At 46.6% G+C, this 16,547-nt stretch overlaps 4 protein-coding genes across 5 annotated transcripts in view; 3 read left to right on the top strand and 1 right to left on the bottom strand.

Annotated features, from left to right (window-relative positions):
• Positions 1 to 161: 161 nt before the first annotated feature.
• Positions 162 to 1,521, top strand: rangrf (RAN guanine nucleotide release factor). The gene has a single exon (XM_069680382.1). It carries the CDS (start codon positions 370 to 372, stop codon positions 949 to 951), a length of 582 nt encoding a protein of 193 aa, XP_069536483.1. The 5' UTR covers positions 162 to 369; the 3' UTR covers positions 952 to 1,521.
• A 2,153-nt stretch (positions 1,522 to 3,674) lies between these two features.
• On the bottom strand, positions 3,675 to 7,227 carry itpa (inosine triphosphatase (nucleoside triphosphate pyrophosphatase)). The gene is made up of 8 exons (XM_069679979.1): positions 7,158 to 7,227; positions 6,654 to 6,711; positions 6,171 to 6,235; positions 5,724 to 5,797; positions 4,774 to 4,805; positions 4,586 to 4,698; positions 4,339 to 4,415; positions 3,675 to 3,959 (listed from the first exon to the last, which is right to left on the bottom strand). The coding sequence occupies exons 1-8, from the start codon at positions 7,218 to 7,220 to the stop codon at positions 3,827 to 3,829; spliced, it is 615 nt and encodes a 204-aa protein (XP_069536080.1). The 5' UTR covers positions 7,221 to 7,227; the 3' UTR covers positions 3,675 to 3,826.
• Positions 7,228 to 7,399: 172 nt separating this feature from the next.
• Positions 7,400 to 11,790, top strand: mettl13 (methyltransferase 13, eEF1A lysine and N-terminal methyltransferase). The gene is made up of 9 exons (XM_069680111.1): positions 7,400 to 7,616; positions 8,113 to 8,385; positions 8,475 to 8,943; positions 9,027 to 9,226; positions 9,312 to 9,501; positions 10,181 to 10,342; positions 10,426 to 10,638; positions 10,738 to 10,869; positions 11,432 to 11,790. The coding sequence occupies exons 1-9, from the start codon at positions 7,464 to 7,466 to the stop codon at positions 11,722 to 11,724; spliced, it is 2,085 nt and encodes a 694-aa protein (XP_069536212.1). The 5' UTR covers positions 7,400 to 7,463; the 3' UTR covers positions 11,725 to 11,790.
• Positions 11,791 to 12,258: 468 nt separating this feature from the next.
• Positions 12,259 to 16,547, top strand: part of dnm3a (dynamin 3a) — a 23,718-nt gene continuing 19,429 nt past the window's right edge. For both annotated transcript variants that reach the window (XM_069679377.1, XM_069679378.1), the window contains exons 1-5: positions 12,259 to 12,796; positions 15,295 to 15,368; positions 15,971 to 16,120; positions 16,199 to 16,402; positions 16,500 to 16,547. The exon at positions 16,500 to 16,547 is cut by the window's right edge and continues 51 nt beyond it. In XM_069679377.1, coding sequence (XP_069535478.1) covers positions 12,636 to 12,796; positions 15,295 to 15,368; positions 15,971 to 16,120; positions 16,199 to 16,402; positions 16,500 to 16,547 — 637 coding nt within the window. In that variant the 5' untranslated portion in view covers positions 12,259 to 12,635. The remainder of the gene's footprint in view (positions 12,797 to 15,294; positions 15,369 to 15,970; positions 16,121 to 16,198; positions 16,403 to 16,499) is intronic.

Here is a 16,547-nt window from a genome sequence, read left to right on the forward strand (position 1 = left end):
TTAATAAATACTACCGCTGTTTTACTTAGGAACATTTTAATTTTTTCTAAAATGTCTGTACACCATTCTGTTAATGTGTTTGAGGGTGTATGTCAGCCCCACCTGTAGGTGGCAGCAGTGCACATGTTATGCGTTTAACTTAAATTAGATGAGAAGAAGAAGGAGCTAAACTTTGTCCGGAAGCGAACGTTAGCTTAGTTGATAAGCTAGTTGTTTCAAAAGCTGTATATTCAGATATATCATCAAGTTTTTTTTAACCTTTTTTCAGTCTTATTTTACTGAGCACACAGTGATTGTGGAACATCGGGTAGTACCCGTGTGTTTGTGCTCGTTGCCGCGTCTCTCCAGCAGTGGCTCCCGGTCAGAGACATGCAACGTGCCGCGGGAGGAGCTCCGCAGTCTCATCCCCTCTTCGGAGGAGCTCTGTCGGGCGTCCTCCCTCACAGCATCGTTGACACCAGCGAGCTGAGGGAGATCCCCGACAACCAGGAGGTGTTCGCCCATAAGCACACAGACCAGAGCCTTATCGTGGAGCTGGTGGAGTACCAGGCTCAGGTGTCAGACCAGGACGCTGCCAGGTATCACTTTGAGGATATCGCAGGCAGTAACAAAGCTTCAGAGCCAGGTGCTTTCCAGGTGACAGGTGTGGTGCCTCTGCCCAAGTCTGATCTGTCCCTGTCAGACTGTAGCTCTGCCTGGATGCTGACCGGGACTCAGTGTGTGTCAAAATTCAACGAAGAAGCCCGGAACACGGTGACCCTGCACCTGAGTCTGCTCCGCCTGCCTCAGTTCTCCACAGATGTCCTGATCAGCTTCAACGACCCGCAGAGCATCAGTCCTGCCAGCAGCAGTGCAGCCTCAGCAGGGACACACAGGGAGCCTTGGACCGTGCAGGACTTCCAGGCCCTGGTGAAGTCCCTGACTCTGCATGACCCGGGCCTGTTTGGGTAGAACAAACACTGATCTCTCAGGGTGTTTCCTCACCTGATTACAGGTAGAGTCAAAGAACCTTACAAGATTTAAGGCCTGTGTTGGGACTTACTGGAGACCCACAGGAACCTGGCTCCCAGCATGCACTGGGTCCCGACCCTTAAGTTTTGGAAGCAGTTCCTTTACGCTGGGGCTGCCATGATGACGCACAGGAGAACATGTGTGTTTGTTCTGGACTGAAAACCGAAGATGTGGTCGTAAGGGGATATTTTGTCATCATAAATGTCTAGGTGAAAAATCTGATTGATTATTATTAAAGATTTATATGTAAATGAAGCACAGTGGGGATAAAGCGTCAGAGGTCAGATTAATATGATCACATTAACATTTTAATTTGAAGGCATTTCTGATGGGAAGGTCTGCACCAATGACTGTGTGTATCTTTGTATACAGTCTGGTCTGCAGGCTGAGAGAGGTGTGAGTGTGTGAGCACATCCTTTGTTTTCTGTACTTATGCCTCTGTTTCTTTATGTTGCTCTAAGACAAAGTGTATTGTATTAAAGCTGCAAAGATTCGTCTATCCAAAGTAAAAATGTCAAACTCTGCTGGTTTCAGCTGCTTTAACGAGTGAGTGAGTGAGTGAGTGAGTGAGTGAGTGAGTGAGTGAAGACGTCACTTTGAGCTCTGGGACAGTGCGATGAGCATTTCTCATAATCTTTACGGACCAAACGATTTATTGTGGAACAAATAACTTTTGCAACCAAAGATTATTGTGACTGCTGATTATCTGCAACATCAATCAGTCGATCAATAGTTGCAGCTCTAATATAGATTCACACAGCGAGTAGAGTCTTGTCAGTGTTCGTGCTGCCCTCCCCTTACAGGACAAATCATTTCATATTTACTCATTAAAACCCGACTTGTGCGCTCTGCTGTGTGACTGTAATAACACATTTGTGTAAGTGATGTCAAAGGTCAAAGCAGAAGTCAGGAGGTCAAAGTTGATTCCAGGTTCCACATGTAAACTAGGAGAAGCTAAATGAAGGTAACACTGACGGTGTCCTCGGTGAGGTTGCTGGTAAACAGAGAGAGAGAGCAGACGAGTCCCAGCAGGAAGGAATATTAGGTCAACTGTTTCCATCGTTCCCTGCAGAGGCCTCATGCTGGAATCATTCATTAGCCTGGACCTGAAAACTGTGGAAAGACTTCGTGCGGAGCTGAAACATTAAATTCATGGGATGGAAACTGACCCTCATTATTTGTTGCTTTGAAGTTTTGGAGTCAGATTTGGAACTTTTAAGTCATACAGTAACAGAAGCAGTTTGTCCTCGGCTCCGTGTTATTAAGGAGGAGAATCTGCTGCTTGAATAAAAGTCATCACAGCGGGGGGGTTCAGGAAGTACAGCCCGTCTCCTCAAAGCCACATAGGGCCGGATTCAGATCTCATAAAGTCCGGCATCCTTTCCTATCAGACACATTCCTTCATTCACCACAACAGCAGACCCTCCCTCTGACCTGCTCAGGTAAACACGCTCTGATTGGTTCTCTGTGTGAACGCCCAGAGAGACTGCAGGGTTCTTCAAGAGCAGCCAGTCAGACGTCACATGAAGAGAGGGGAGCCCTTTAACTAAAGAATCATAAAATATGAACCAGCAAAAGCAAATGTTTAGTATCTCCGAGGTCTGCTGGATCTAAACCAAAGAACAGACTCTGTCATAGTTTCACTCCTTACATTAAATATGTAACTACACGACGCAGTCGTAGAACTCCTTCATTTAAAGGTTAAAGGTTCTTTTATTGTCAGATCGTCTTTATTGCATAAAAGAAAACAATGAAACTTTGTTCAGCAACAATGGTGTGCAGCAGCTTCAACAGTAAAGGTTGAACGATTGACTTGGTTTAAAGGGGAACATTAACTGATGCACTGAACACAGTAATTATTAGACACCAAAGCAAGAACAAAGGGGACAAACGTGACGAGCGGTAAGAGCCAGCCTTCCTCATCACCTCTGAGTGACACAAATAAAATGGTTTGCATTTCCATTTTCTTTGATCGAGTCATCGGTGCAGCTCTACGTGTGGTCAACATTCAGGCATTGACTCTCACTGTTCTGTGTGACAGTGATTATGTGTTTCACCCGCACTGTGAGAACATGATTCTTTAAAGGATGTTTTGTTGTTAGTTTGAGTGCTGGAGCCGTTCTGTACGTCACATGAGGACGTCTGATGTTTGCTTTCAGAGACTCCTTCATTCTCAAACCTCACTGTAAGTTCAGCAGCTCGGGATCCACTGAAGCAGCCGGGACAGGAACTGTGTTGACTCTGAGTCACAGAGGAGAGAGGAGGGAGTCCTTCAGAGCGATGTGTCCGACCTCTGCTGACCTGAAGTCTGTGTGTGTGTGTGTGTGTGTGTGTGTGTGTGTGTGTGACATGTTCAGTCCATCTGGGAGGCATCAGTCACAGGTGTGTGCACACTTCCTGCTCAGAGACTTCCAGCTCCTCGGTCATTTATTACCCACACTCCCCTGTTATCTGTGCTGTTTGTTCTGCGGTCTGCTGCTCTCATCAGGATCCTGCAGCTTCCACTGATTTACGCTCGTCTCAGAGACTCTGTCCGTCGGTCCAGGGAGGGACAGAGAAACACGTCTCTGGATTATTTCTTTCTAGATTTACTGTCAAACATTCTAACATGCTCAGTTCCTGAAAATGCACATAAATGTGACAGAGAAATATTCACAAAGAAAGACGGAAACATTAAAACCTTTATTCTGACACTTTCCCCTGCAGTCTGCACACACACACACACACACACACGTTTGTGTTTTCTGAACCAACAATAGAAAATGTCCATTAAATCTGAGAACCCGTGTTTGATGCTGCACACTGAGAACAGACTTTAATCCTCCTGCTTCTTCTTCTTGTTCTGTGGCGCCGTGTTGTTGGTTTGACAGAAGTGTTCAGACATGGCAGCCAGCGCTCGATAGCGGTGAGAGATACTGTTCTTCACTTCTTTGGGCAGTTCAGCGTAGCTGCAGAGGAGAGGGACGTTATTCACAGTCAGTGTGGACGGATCACATTCATGCAGAGTAAACAGTGTGATGGCTGCATGAGGTGAGAAGTCAGGAAGAGAAATAAATCGGAAATCTCTTTTTTCTTTTGCATTTTATTAATAAAGTTAAAATATAATCCTCCTCTGATCACATTTTGATCAAACCTGGAACTTTTACTAAAAGTTGGACTTTATTCTGAACGTGATCAATGTAATCTTAAAATGCTAAATAAAAAAAGCCCCCCCCCACATGTGTTACTTGATATATTCTGCCAAGTTCATCTCTAAACTGCAACCTGTGTTGTCCTGTGGCTCCCCCTGCTGGTGTGACCGGGACACTACAAGCTGTCCTTGCTTACGTTTTGTCGTATCCGTCTGGTTGGAAACAGGGATCCCATCCAAAGTCTCGGGGGCCCCTGGGGTCTACGATGCGCCCCTAACAACACAAAGAGAGTAAAGAGTGAGTAGACAATAACACACACACACACACACACACACACACACACACACACACACACACACACACACACACACACACACACACACACACACACACACACACACACACACACACACACACACACACACACACAGGAGGAGTCTGACCTCCGTTCTCCCTCTGAACAGCTCGACCGGTTCGTCTTTCCCAGCGCAGAAAGCAAAAGTGCAGAGGGCCCACGCTGATTTATCTTCAAAGCCAGCCAGCAGTTTGAACAAACCTGAAACAAAAGATTGGAACAGGTCAGAGACACTGAACAGCTTTTAAATATGGCCGCTGTGTTTCTCACTCTTACCCTCAGGCTGGAGTTTATCCAGGAACCATTTTCTGCAGAGACAAAGTTTACTTAGAATTATTTCGGTACACTGATACCACTTTTTTACTACTTTTGGGTGCTTGGCGATACCGAGTACCGATATGAGAACTAGGGCTGTCCCGGATACACTCCTTAGGGCTTGAATTAAGCTGCGGCAGCAATTATTTGATTGTATTTGAAACTTTGCGTCTGATTAAATATATTACAGCCTTAGGTCTTGTTAATATACAAGGAGCCTCATTTACCTTCATTAAAAACTGTGATGCAGACTCGCTGCGCTGAGAGGGGGAGCACGAGCACAGAGGGAGGGAGGCAGCGGTCATGAAGCCTGATGCTCCTCTGCAGCTCTGCGTTTAACACACAGAGCCACGTCATCAAACGCCTGTGTCCTCCTCGCGCTGCCTTATTATAAACTATGATGAACTGATCGCAGGTCACAGCTCCTGCTCGTGTCATTCACATGTGGAGACGAATACTTTATAGTAACTGCGCGCGGAAATACGGACAGGTCACGACCTTATTGAGCCACAGAGCATGAGAAACACACACATCTGTGTCATATCTGCTTGTCTCCTGACGTCTGTGGTTAAAAAGGATTTTATTCAATGAGTTGTGTTAAAGGAGACATTTTTTCACCCCTCCTCTCGACAGTTTAGCAGTGCATAGTTTGCTGTCCGCCCTCCTTTAATCATCATCGTTTATTCTGGAAGATCTCCAAACTGTTGACATGCTCCTACTCCGCCTACCTGTTCAACTAACGGGAGGCTAACGTCAAGCTGTATAGTGGTTGTAACAGTGTAGTTTTACGAGAACAAGTACTTAAGCTCAGTATCTGCCCGACCGGTATCGGTGCATCCCTAATTTCTGTTCATTGCAGCTGTTCAGATGAAAAAATACTGATAAACCAGACAGAAACACAGAACACTAACATGTAAGGCCCCGGCAGACCCCCAAGAGCCCTGAAACACAGACAGGTGTCCTCCACTATGACCGGCCCGTCAACCTGCGGGGAAGAAAAAACAACACATCAGCTTCAACCTGTCAGCACACATGTAGAGGACAGCCAGACTGATATGGACTTTAGATCAGTTGGAGAGGGGAAATAATTCACACATCTGATACGCCGATATGACCCTGCAAAGGTCAGAAAGCTTACATATATTTAACATTATTGTCCATTGTCAACCAGCTGCTACGTGTGCTGCAGACAGGGCTGAGGGGATTGTAAACTAGAGTCAGAGCGCCCTCTGCTGGACAAACTACATGATGAGTCCCGAGCACTGTTTTCTGTCTTTAATGTTCTGTAAGAATGTTCCAGTGCAGACACAGGGTCAGCGTCTGTGCAGGTCAGTCATGATGACAGCGGATCACTGTACCTGCCGTGCAGCCTCTTTACACTTGTGTATGGAGATCTCATCCGGCTCTCCCTGGTACTCAGGCACTGAGAGAAACAACAGTTGGTGAGAGAAGGTTACATGGACATATTCTGGTTTAGCTACAGTCCTTGTTGCACTGAGCGCAGGTTCGATTCCCGGTCTGCAGACCATTTGGTGCATGTCATCCCCCACTCTCTACTCCCCACATTTCCCGTCTCTCTGCAGCCGTCCTGTCTAATAAAGGCGAAAGCCCAAAAAATCATGTTTAAGAAGTGACAAAGGTGACAAAGATGGCGTCCTCAAATGTCCTGTTTTATCTGCAGGCCAAAGATATTCGATGTACTTCTCATAGAGCGAGAAAGAAACTAAAAATAAAATCACATTTATGAAGCTGGAAACAGACAACAAACTTTCACTCAGTTAATTTAATAGTTGACCAATAATCATTCATTGTATTGATCCAGCTCCACTTCTGATACTTACAGTCAATCTTTCTCGACACCAGTTTGTAGGGAAACTTGTCTCCCAGGATCTGAATGACCTGATGGATGGAACACAAACTGCGTCTTTGCCCCACACTGACAAAACCATCATCACATCACATGCTTTCAGAAAGCACATATATATCACACATAACACTTGTACCGTTTGGATAACTTCTACAAACGGTCTACAAACTGCTTTGCATCTTTATATTTAATTTGCTTCTATTTGCTTTTACATTTACTTTATTCTGCAAACTGTTTAAGAGCTACTGAACAGATTTACATGTTCACTTTGTTAATAACGATCTGTTCTATTCTGTTGATTCTAAGTTAAGTTTACATCTACAAGAATGATTTATGTCACATAAAAATAAAGAGGTGTGAATCACATTACAGCTCGTGCTCCCTGTTGATGACCATAAGTCTCGATAAAGTAAAGTATCCTGATAGAGGACAGTCCGATCTGTCAGTCTGCCTCAGACATGAACTGTTTGATTTGTACCTCTTCTAGCTTTTTTGCGTTTCCAGTCACGAACACCACAGACCTCCCAGCAGGCACCGCCATGATGGAAATCACCCGGACGACTAATGACGCCGGATCAAGCACTTCCGGCACAGCAGAAGCCAATCAAATCAGCCCCAAAAGGCCCCGCGAATCACCGTGTAGTGTGTAGCTCCGCCTTCAAATCATTCACCAATCAGCTAGCAGTGTCACCAGCTATTCTGTCCGGACTGAAACATCACTCCGTGCTGCCGTGAGGAAGAGCAGCGGCTGTCTCCCGGTAAAACTGAGACCCGCAGCCCGATAATGAGTCTGTTACCCCGCAGCGCGGAAGAGTTCAGTTCGGCGGAGTACTGGGAGAGGTTCTTTAAGAAGCGCGGGGAGAAAGCGTTTGAGTGGTACGGAGACTACAACAGTCTGTGCGGGGTCCTGCACAGGTACATCAAAGTCCCGGATCAGGTGAGAGAACATGTAGACCCGGACCTGCAGGAGGTTCAAACAACATCCGGCTCGATCCGAGTGTCCAGGCTATAAACAGTTTACTGACAGTTTAATGTAACTTACTTGACTTTTCTCACTTCCTGCTAATGTCCATCAGTTTGGCTAATATGCAAGACTTTAGGGTGGAAATGATTACATTTTTTGTCTCTTTAGAGATCTCCTGAAAGATGATAAAAGGACTATACAATAATAAAAGCCCTTTAAACAAAAATAAACAACTTTAAAATCAATCCTAATCTGAAGCTGAGAGATGAAGTGCAGCGAAGTCCAATATTTTCCAATGAAATGTGGTGGAACAAAAGTTTAATGCAGTACAAAAGCAAACAGACATTGTCAACCAAAGTAAACGTACCTGTGAGATACACGTGCAGTACTCAACATTCCACACATAGTGATTTACATATGTAGGTGTAACTTCGTGAGTGAAGAATGCACAGTGCTTTGTGTTCTACAGGTTTTGGTGGTCGGTTGTGGAAACTCTGAGCTGAGTGAGCAGCTGTACGATGTCGGCTACAAACACCTCACTAACATCGACATCAGTGAGACGGTGGTGACTCACATGAACCAGAGGAACGCTGAGCGCCGGCCCGGCCTCACCTTCCAGCAGGTGGACGCTACACAGACTCCGTACGAGGACGGCAGCTACCAGGCGGCTCTGGATAAGGGCACACTCGATGCCATGGCCTCAGAGGAGGAGGGAGCGCTGGCCAGGAACATGCTCTCTGAGGTGAGGACACTCATGTCTTCTCCTCTGTCTGCAGACCCATCAACATATGTCTCTGTATTCTGGTCACAGCAGTCATCTCGTTCCTGCAGGTGGGCCGTGTGCTGTGTGTCGGCGGTCGGTACGTCTGTGTGACACTGGCCCAGGAGAGTGTGATCCGGTTGGCTGTGGATCACTTTGTGCAGCTGGGCTGGGCGGTGAGGCTGCACTGCCTGCAGGAGGAGCGCGGGAAAGAGGAAGACTCCTTTGCTCTGCCGGTATTTGTGCTGGTCTGCACCAAGTTCAGACAGCCGATGCCCTTGCCCATCCTGGAGATGTGTCTGGGGGAGGACGGGGCTCCCACTCGTCTCTCACAGGTAGCAGAGCTGTTGTCGGCTGTGAGGGAGCATCAGGCGTACTCCGTCCTGAGAAAGAGGCTCCGGACAGGCACAGACGCTGGCTCGAACCTCTCACTCACGCTCTGCCACGTAAAGACGGGCCTCCCCAGATACACGCTCACCGTACAGGACTGTCCCTCTGGGGCCAAGGTGCCGAGATCAAACCAGTTTGCTATTTTTATTGGTGAGCTCTCCCGTTGTCTGCCCATGTTCCTGCCTTCCTGTTGAGTCCCACTGGCTGATGTTCTCCCTCTGGTTTCCCCTCAGTGCCTCAGGGCAGTGAGACAGCATGGCTCTACAGCTCCAGTGAGGGCAGAAGGCAGCTAGCAGCCAGCGCTAACTTCCGGCGGCTGGTTGTTGTAGCGATGCACAGGAATCAGGAGTACACAGACATGCAGGCAGTCCAGTCAGAGCTGTCCCTGATGGTGATGGACCTGGCCCCCCCGGGTATGCCAGCCAACCAGCAGGTAAACACACACAAAGGTTCATTTTGGAAATGATTTTTTTGTGTGTGTTTATGGTGTATTAATGAAACACTTTGTCCTCGTTTAGGTACCATTTCTGTCAGTGGGAGGGGACCTGGGTTGGCGGGAGGAGGTCAGCAGGGGGGCGAGTGAGCTGAGCGGGGAGTACTGTGTGGAGAACGTCAGAGGAGAAGACGGAGAACTCTACCGGAGACTCGTTTTCCTCTCCAACGCTGCCCTCGTCCAATCAGAGAGCCGCCTGGTCCCTACAAATACCGGTCAGGTCACCTGTTACCTGTCTTGCTTTGTATTTCAAATGTGTGAACTGATTGAAATATACCTCAACAATGACAGCAGAGTCGAGGAGGAACTTTAGTGTGGTTTAGTTAACTTAAAGTTAGCCTGCTCCGTATTAAGGAATATTCAGGATGCTAGCTAGCTAAGAAGAAACACTGTCTTAACTTTATAACGATGGATAATTCACTCAGACTCCAGAGGCTGATCGGGCTGCTTTGACTTTGAAATAACTTTATCCACTAACTTTAGAAGCAACCATTGTCAGATCCTACAATGTTACAGCTAGCTGGCTAACCTTAGCTTGCTTGCTTGCTCATATCATATGAGTGGATATGTAAGCTGGGTCAGTTAGTTGTTAGCTTGGTGAATGATTCCACAAGCTAACGCGAGCCACGAAATAAACGTTTGTGTCTGAGTGTTGATTTTAGTTAATAATAAATGTTACAGCTAACGCTACAAAGCGAAGCTGTAAGGCTAACATGATGCCAGAGAATCACCTTCAGTCTCTTCTGAGTCACTCCTCTCTTCTGGTTAATGTCTGAAGTGCTCACAGGAAGCTGACGGCAGTTCACTTAACGACCACTGGTGTCACTAATAACAGAACAACTCTGAAAACGAAGAAGAACCTTCAGATGAGATGAATATTTGTGTCATCCGCAGCCTCAAGTCACAAGAAGAAGAACAGAAAGAAGGTGAAGCCAGCAGCTGCTCCATCATGTTCAGCCTCTCTGTCGGTGGACAGCGGCTTCCTCTGCTGCGCTCACCATGAGGTCATGGTGGCCGGCCTCGCCATGCTGGGGGTGGGAACGCCACAGAACCAAGGTCAGCTCACACAGGTCTGTACACTCTGATTAAACAGCCACAGACATTACATTTGATTGAACTCCCCCCTATTTGTCCCTCAGACGGCCCTCTGTCGGTGCTGCTGGTGGGGCTGGGTGGAGGAGGCCTGCCTCAGTTCCTGCGGGACTTTGTGCCACGTGTTTCTGTCGAGGTGGTGGAGCTCGACCCGGTAGTGTTGGAGGTGGCGAAGGAATGGTTCGGGTTCAAACCAGATGATCGGCTGATGGTCACTCTTGGGGACGGCCTTGAACGCATCACTGCGCTGCAGGAAGAAGGTCAGTGAAGAGGCAGAGAGGACAGGTAGCATTGAAGCTACACCTGTGAGTCTTGTGAGTACACCAGGAAGTGACTGTGGCTGCTTCCTCTCTCTGCAGGAGGTCGTTTGTTTGACGTCATCATGTTCGATGTGGACAATAAAGACAGCTCTGTGGGGATGAGCTGTCCGCCTGCTGCCTTTGTGGAAACCTCGATCCTGCAGAAGGTCCGCTCACTGCTGACCCCCCGAGGTACACTGACCGTATCACTTTTTTTCTCATGTCACGTTTTCTTTGAAATAATGACAATAAATGTAACTCTAAAGCAAAGTAAATGAACAAGCGTTACGTAAACACATCGAACTGTTGGTGTCTAATTCACCTCACTCAAACGGCGTCCATTTTCCCTCCGATGTCCCGCTCAGAGAGGATATAATGTTGTACTGCCCCGTTGAAGGTCGTAACTTGTAGATATGTGGGGATTCTGTTGTTATCATTTCACACCTTCTGATCGATCCGAAACTGAAAAGACAATGAGAAGTAAAAATGTGCACAGAGATTGGTAATATCTAAAGTAAAGCAACATGTATGGTAACCCATCAGCTGCCTTTAGACAACAGGTTAGCATTAATCCAATGCTTAGCGATGAAATTGTTGACTAGGAATTGGTTTAATGAGACCATCAGACATTCAGACATTCAACCTATTCCTAGCTTGCATACCATTAGCTAGGAGTGTGTATCCTTTAACAGATGTGTTGGAGGATGCTTCTTCTTTCTATGACATTAACTCTCCTCTCCTGTTGTCGGAGCAGGTATGTTCGCACTGAACCTCGTGTGTCGGGACTCGCTCTTGAGGAAAAGCGTGTTGGAGCGTGTGAGCGCCGTGTTTCCCACAATCCTCTCCAGAAACATCGAAGGGGAGGTCAACGAGGTGCTCCTGTGCTGTTGTGGAGAAAATGAGACATCAGACGCTGCTCACATCCTTCCGTCCCTGAAGCAGGCGGGTCAGAGTCTGCAGGCCGCTCTGAGCTGTGAGCGGCCCGGGACCAGCAGGAGGCCTCATATAGACATTACAGAGCTGTTAAAAGACATGAAAGTAGAGTGAAGTTTGGTTGTGGGGGGTTCAATCATGTGTCGAGACTTAAATATGAGAGTCTATGGCTTTATTAAAATGTACAACACAATCACAAGCAAAGAACATCTATCTTTTCATGTCCATGTGGTGTTTCTTCTTGGGTAATATCTGATGTGTGCGCGAGGTCACCGTCAGTTTCTCTTTCACTCTCTGCTGCTCTGCACTCAGTTTATTTCACCATGCTCACTGCCTCACTGCCAAAGAATGCAGGAGTGTTATTTACAGTAGATGGATGTGGATCTGGTTCTAGTTGCAGCATGTGTGTGTGTGTATTTGTGTGTGTACTGGTTTGTTTGTGTGTGTGTGGCTGCCCTACCCTCTCTCTGTATGTGTGGGATTTTAAATAGCTGAGTGAAGGATCGCCTCGTGTCTGATAAGTCAGCCCACTTTCAGTATTGGCTCTTAACCTCGTCTATCTCCTCTTTCTGCATGTATGAGGCGTGTGCCGAGTTAAACTTTATCGCGCATGCGCACAGCAGTAGATTCCGTTAGCTGTCAGTGTTTTCCTTCTGTCGATGAACCGCCGAGAGCTGATCTAACGTTTCCACAGCGGGTCCACAGATTGAAGGGACAGACTCTGCTCACTTCTGGAGGTTTGTAACATCAAACATGTCGTTCACGAGTTGTTTCCGGTCACTTTACCAACTTCTACCGTCGGAAACTGACGTCACGCTGACGGTAACAGACTAACGTCTTCAGGAGCGGCGGGACTTTAACGGTAGACACCGTGTTGAGTTAAGTTTACTTTTCTACGTTTGAATAATGAACATATCATAATTATAAGTTAGCTTTAGGTATGGTAGCTGTAGTGCTGACGGGTGTAGCCTAGAACCGGAGTCACACCGGATTTAATAGCTGGACAGGCAGGCGGCGGCGTTGCGATGGGCAACCGCGGGATGGAGGAGCTGATCCCGCTGGTGAACCGGCTGCAGGACGCGGCGAGCAACGTGGGGCAGAGCTGCAGCCTCAACCTGCCGCAGATCGCCGTGGTGGGCGGACAGAGCGCCGGAAAGAGCTCCGTGCTGGAGAACTTCGTGGGCAGGTAAGACCCCCTCACACACATACACATACACACACACACTAACACACATACACACACCTACCTGTCACCTGGACCACGGTGAGATCTGATGATTACAGAACAGAGCGGTGCTACAGTCTAATAAAAACACAATGATCTTAAATAACTTTAAAGGAACTGTAAAAGCACCTGTTGGGAATGATTCACCTGTCCAACATGTATAACTCCATTATGGAGGCTAACAACACAGATAAGGGTTTAAAATGAGCACCTTCCACCTGCAATGAACAGGGTAAATGTTTCAGGTAGATACGTTCTTTCTTCTATCAAATCTTTTCCATAGCTCACGCAATGAGTCTGTTTGGGCTCCACATTGTTCTGCATCGACTTCAGAAGTGTAGGTTATTCAGAGCTGCCACAGGTAGCCTACAGGTGAGGAAGTAATTTCAGACTACAAATAATAAACACCTGCCTACAGTAATGCTGTCATTAATGGCTTGTAACTAATCTTTAGCAATAAAAAACCTTATTTATACAGAAACAACAAACTCACAAAGTGCTTCACACGACTGTGAAATAAATAACCAGTGTGTCGGTGCCAGACGTGAGAACAAGAAAACTTTGGCTGTAATCTCAGAATGCAAAATAAAAAATCCCCTCTATCCAGAAACGAGACAAAATAAAGATTTTATTTTACATTTTGAGAATAAAGTGTCAAAAAGTGTCAAACATCTCGAGACTGAGACAAATAAAAGACAGAGAGAAAACATATTAACCCCCGACAACAGAGATACGTACTATAATAGAACCCGTTAGACATGTTGGAAATAAAAACAGTGTTTAAATAGAGTTGAAAGATGTCAGTGAATCTACAGGCTCAGGTCTTCAGGTAGTTCCTACTGTAAACCACCTTCAGTCCTGATCCAGGTACGGGCAGCGGTCCTGTCTGAAGATCTGAGGCTGCAGCCTGTCTCGTAAAAGGAGACGCACTTCAGCCGTGTAACTAGGAGCAAAACCACTGAGCCTGAAGAGAGCCTGCACGATGTAGGTTTATAATACAGGTGTTAGAGGGAAAGTCCTCTTCTGTGTGGACTGTGCTCAAATATGAGTCTGAGGTGTGAAGAAGGTGCTGTCTTTAACTAATAACACATTACACATATTATATTACGTTACACACACACACACACACACACACACACACACACACACTGTTAAGATGTCAAGAAATAACAGACCTCTGAATGCAGTATTGAACCAATCAGAATCAAGTATTTATCACAGCCGTGTTATATTCATGATAACTCGTGCATGTTAGATATTATTGCTCATGTATGTTAGAAGCTGTTTCAGTAGCTGGCTCTGTGACGCGCTGCAGACAGTGCTGAGAGGATTGGAGACTACAGAGGTGCGGTGAACTCTGATTCAGTGTTCGGTCTGCCTCTACCTTTCCCATTTTAAATCAACTCCGACATTAAAGATTGTTTATAAGAAGATTTAAACTTTGTATTCAGTTTCAACCTTTCAAACTTTTTCTCAATAATCCACCCTGAATGCAAACGGCTGATTGTAAAACACATGCTTAAATATGCTCATTTGTTACCAATGAAATGTGATTGTTGATGTTGTAATAAGTCAGGGCTGAATCTGAATAAGTAATAAGTTGTTTTTTTAGCTTGTAATGCTAAAAGTGAAGCCATGCTAACTGATGGATCAAACACACAGATCACACAGTGTGAATAACAACGTGTGCTCTAATTAAAGAAGGGCGTCTTTGTTTTAAGAAGTTGTTTTAAAGATGTGAGCTGTTTTGCAGCCTCAGGTCCTCAGGACTGTTTTAACCAATGAGAACACGCTGCTCCTTCACTGGGGGTCTGACTGGAGCTGCTGGAGGTGCGAGGTGGCAGCGTCTGTGTGACAGTAACCAGCACAGGAGCTTATCTCTGAGCAGAGATGGAATCAGGTCCTGCAGTCAGCTGAACACTGAGCTCTGTTTGACTCATATCTGACCTCTAACACGCTCAGAGCCTAACCTCCTGCAGCGGCTCATGAAGGACGAGATAGGAAACTGTGCTGCAGACAGGGAGCTCTCTGTGTGGCTGCTAATGCTGGATTTCCTGACTGTGTATTGATATTTTATCACACGCCTCAGCTCTTTGTCTCACACATGATTATGTTATGACACCCTCTCTGTGCGCGGGGGGGGGGGGGGGAGGGGGCAGGATGCAGATAAATAAACTTCCTGAATCTGGTTTTAGTAGGAAAGAGGAGGATTACTTGTTATCCTGTGGTTCGGTCTCTCTGGAGTTTAAACCACGCTCAGACTCGTCGTCAGATTAAATGTAAAGATCTCAGCTGAGAGGGGCTGATGACAGACATAAAACATACAGCTGACAACTAATAGTGTTAGTGTTAGACAGTGTTAGTCGCAGTCCTACGGCACTGTGTCTGTGTGTGTGTGTGTGTGTGTGTGTGTGTGTGTGTGTGTGTGTATTCTCCACTTAAGTCTTCCTCTCCCACAGAGACTTCCTTCCTCGAGGTTCGGGAGTCGTCACTCGCAGACCTTTAATCCTCCAGATGCTGAGCGCTAACACGGGTGGGTAACTCATGTTCACTGATGGAGCCTGTGTTTGAAGCTGCCAGCAGGTGGCAGTGTGTTATACTATAACGGCTGAGCCCGCCTGGTGCCTGACAGGGCCGTGATACTGATGCAGGTAGAACAACACATTTATGAGCCGCTCTTTTCTCCTTCATTTGAACCCATCATGTGAATACAAACTGCAAACACTCTCTGTTCATCATGTTACTCGTTTACCGTTTCTTTATAAAACATTTATCTTTTTTGCATGTGATGGATTCATATTTTAAGGCACAATATTCTTAGACTTCACCACACTGGAAACTGAATCTAAAAACAGGCAGATACTCTGGTACTGGGTTGTTTGGGTCAACACCTGAAGTTTATCAGAGCTTGTGTGTGACCGATCCAGACAGGTCCAACAAGCTGCACAGAACAGAAAACTCTGTTCTGAAACATGTAGACTGAGTTTACTGTCAGGTTCAAACAGAACAAGAGACCCTCAAAGATCAACTAGACTACATCAAATAGCATTAAGTGTCTGTCTGCACGGCCGGGTGCCCTGCTGGAGGATCGACCACATTTAGTATCTGTCATGATGGAACTGTTGTTCTCTGCAGAGTACGGTGAGTTTCTGCACTGTAAGGGGAAGAAGTTCACTGACTTCGATGAGATCCGTCAGGAGATCGAGGCGGAGACTTGCAGACTGACGGGATCCAACAAAGGAATCTCACCGGTGCCCATCAACCTGCGCATCCATTCCCCTCACGGTAACACGACACAGACCCTCTCTGTCCCCCTGACACGTGTACGAGTCCTGTGTTTATCTGCTGTCCTCTGCTGTGCAGTGCTCAACCTGACTCTGGTGGACCTGCCGGGCATCACTAAGGTTCCTGTAGGCGACCAGCCAGCCGACATCGAGTACCAGATCAGAGACATGATCATGCAGTTCATCTGTAAGGAGAACTGTCTGATCCTGGCCGTCACTCCGGCCAACACTGACCTGGCCAACTCTGACGCCCTCAAGCTGGCCAAAGACGTCGACCCGCAGGGTGAGGAACAGATTATCGGGCAATGATTACCACATTTATACTTCGACAGGTGTTAAAATCACAGTTAAAGGCTAACATTGTTTCATCTTCCTCTCAGGCCAGCGCACCATCGGTGTGATAACCAAGCTGGACCTGATGGATGCCG

Source organism: Semicossyphus pulcher, unplaced genomic scaffold (assembly GCF_022749685.1).
Source record: "Semicossyphus pulcher isolate SPU_LCO1_2020_fin unplaced genomic scaffold, fSemPul1.0.p SCAF_4, whole genome shotgun sequence".
Lineage (NCBI taxonomy): Eukaryota > Metazoa > Chordata > Actinopteri > Labriformes > Labridae > Semicossyphus > Semicossyphus pulcher.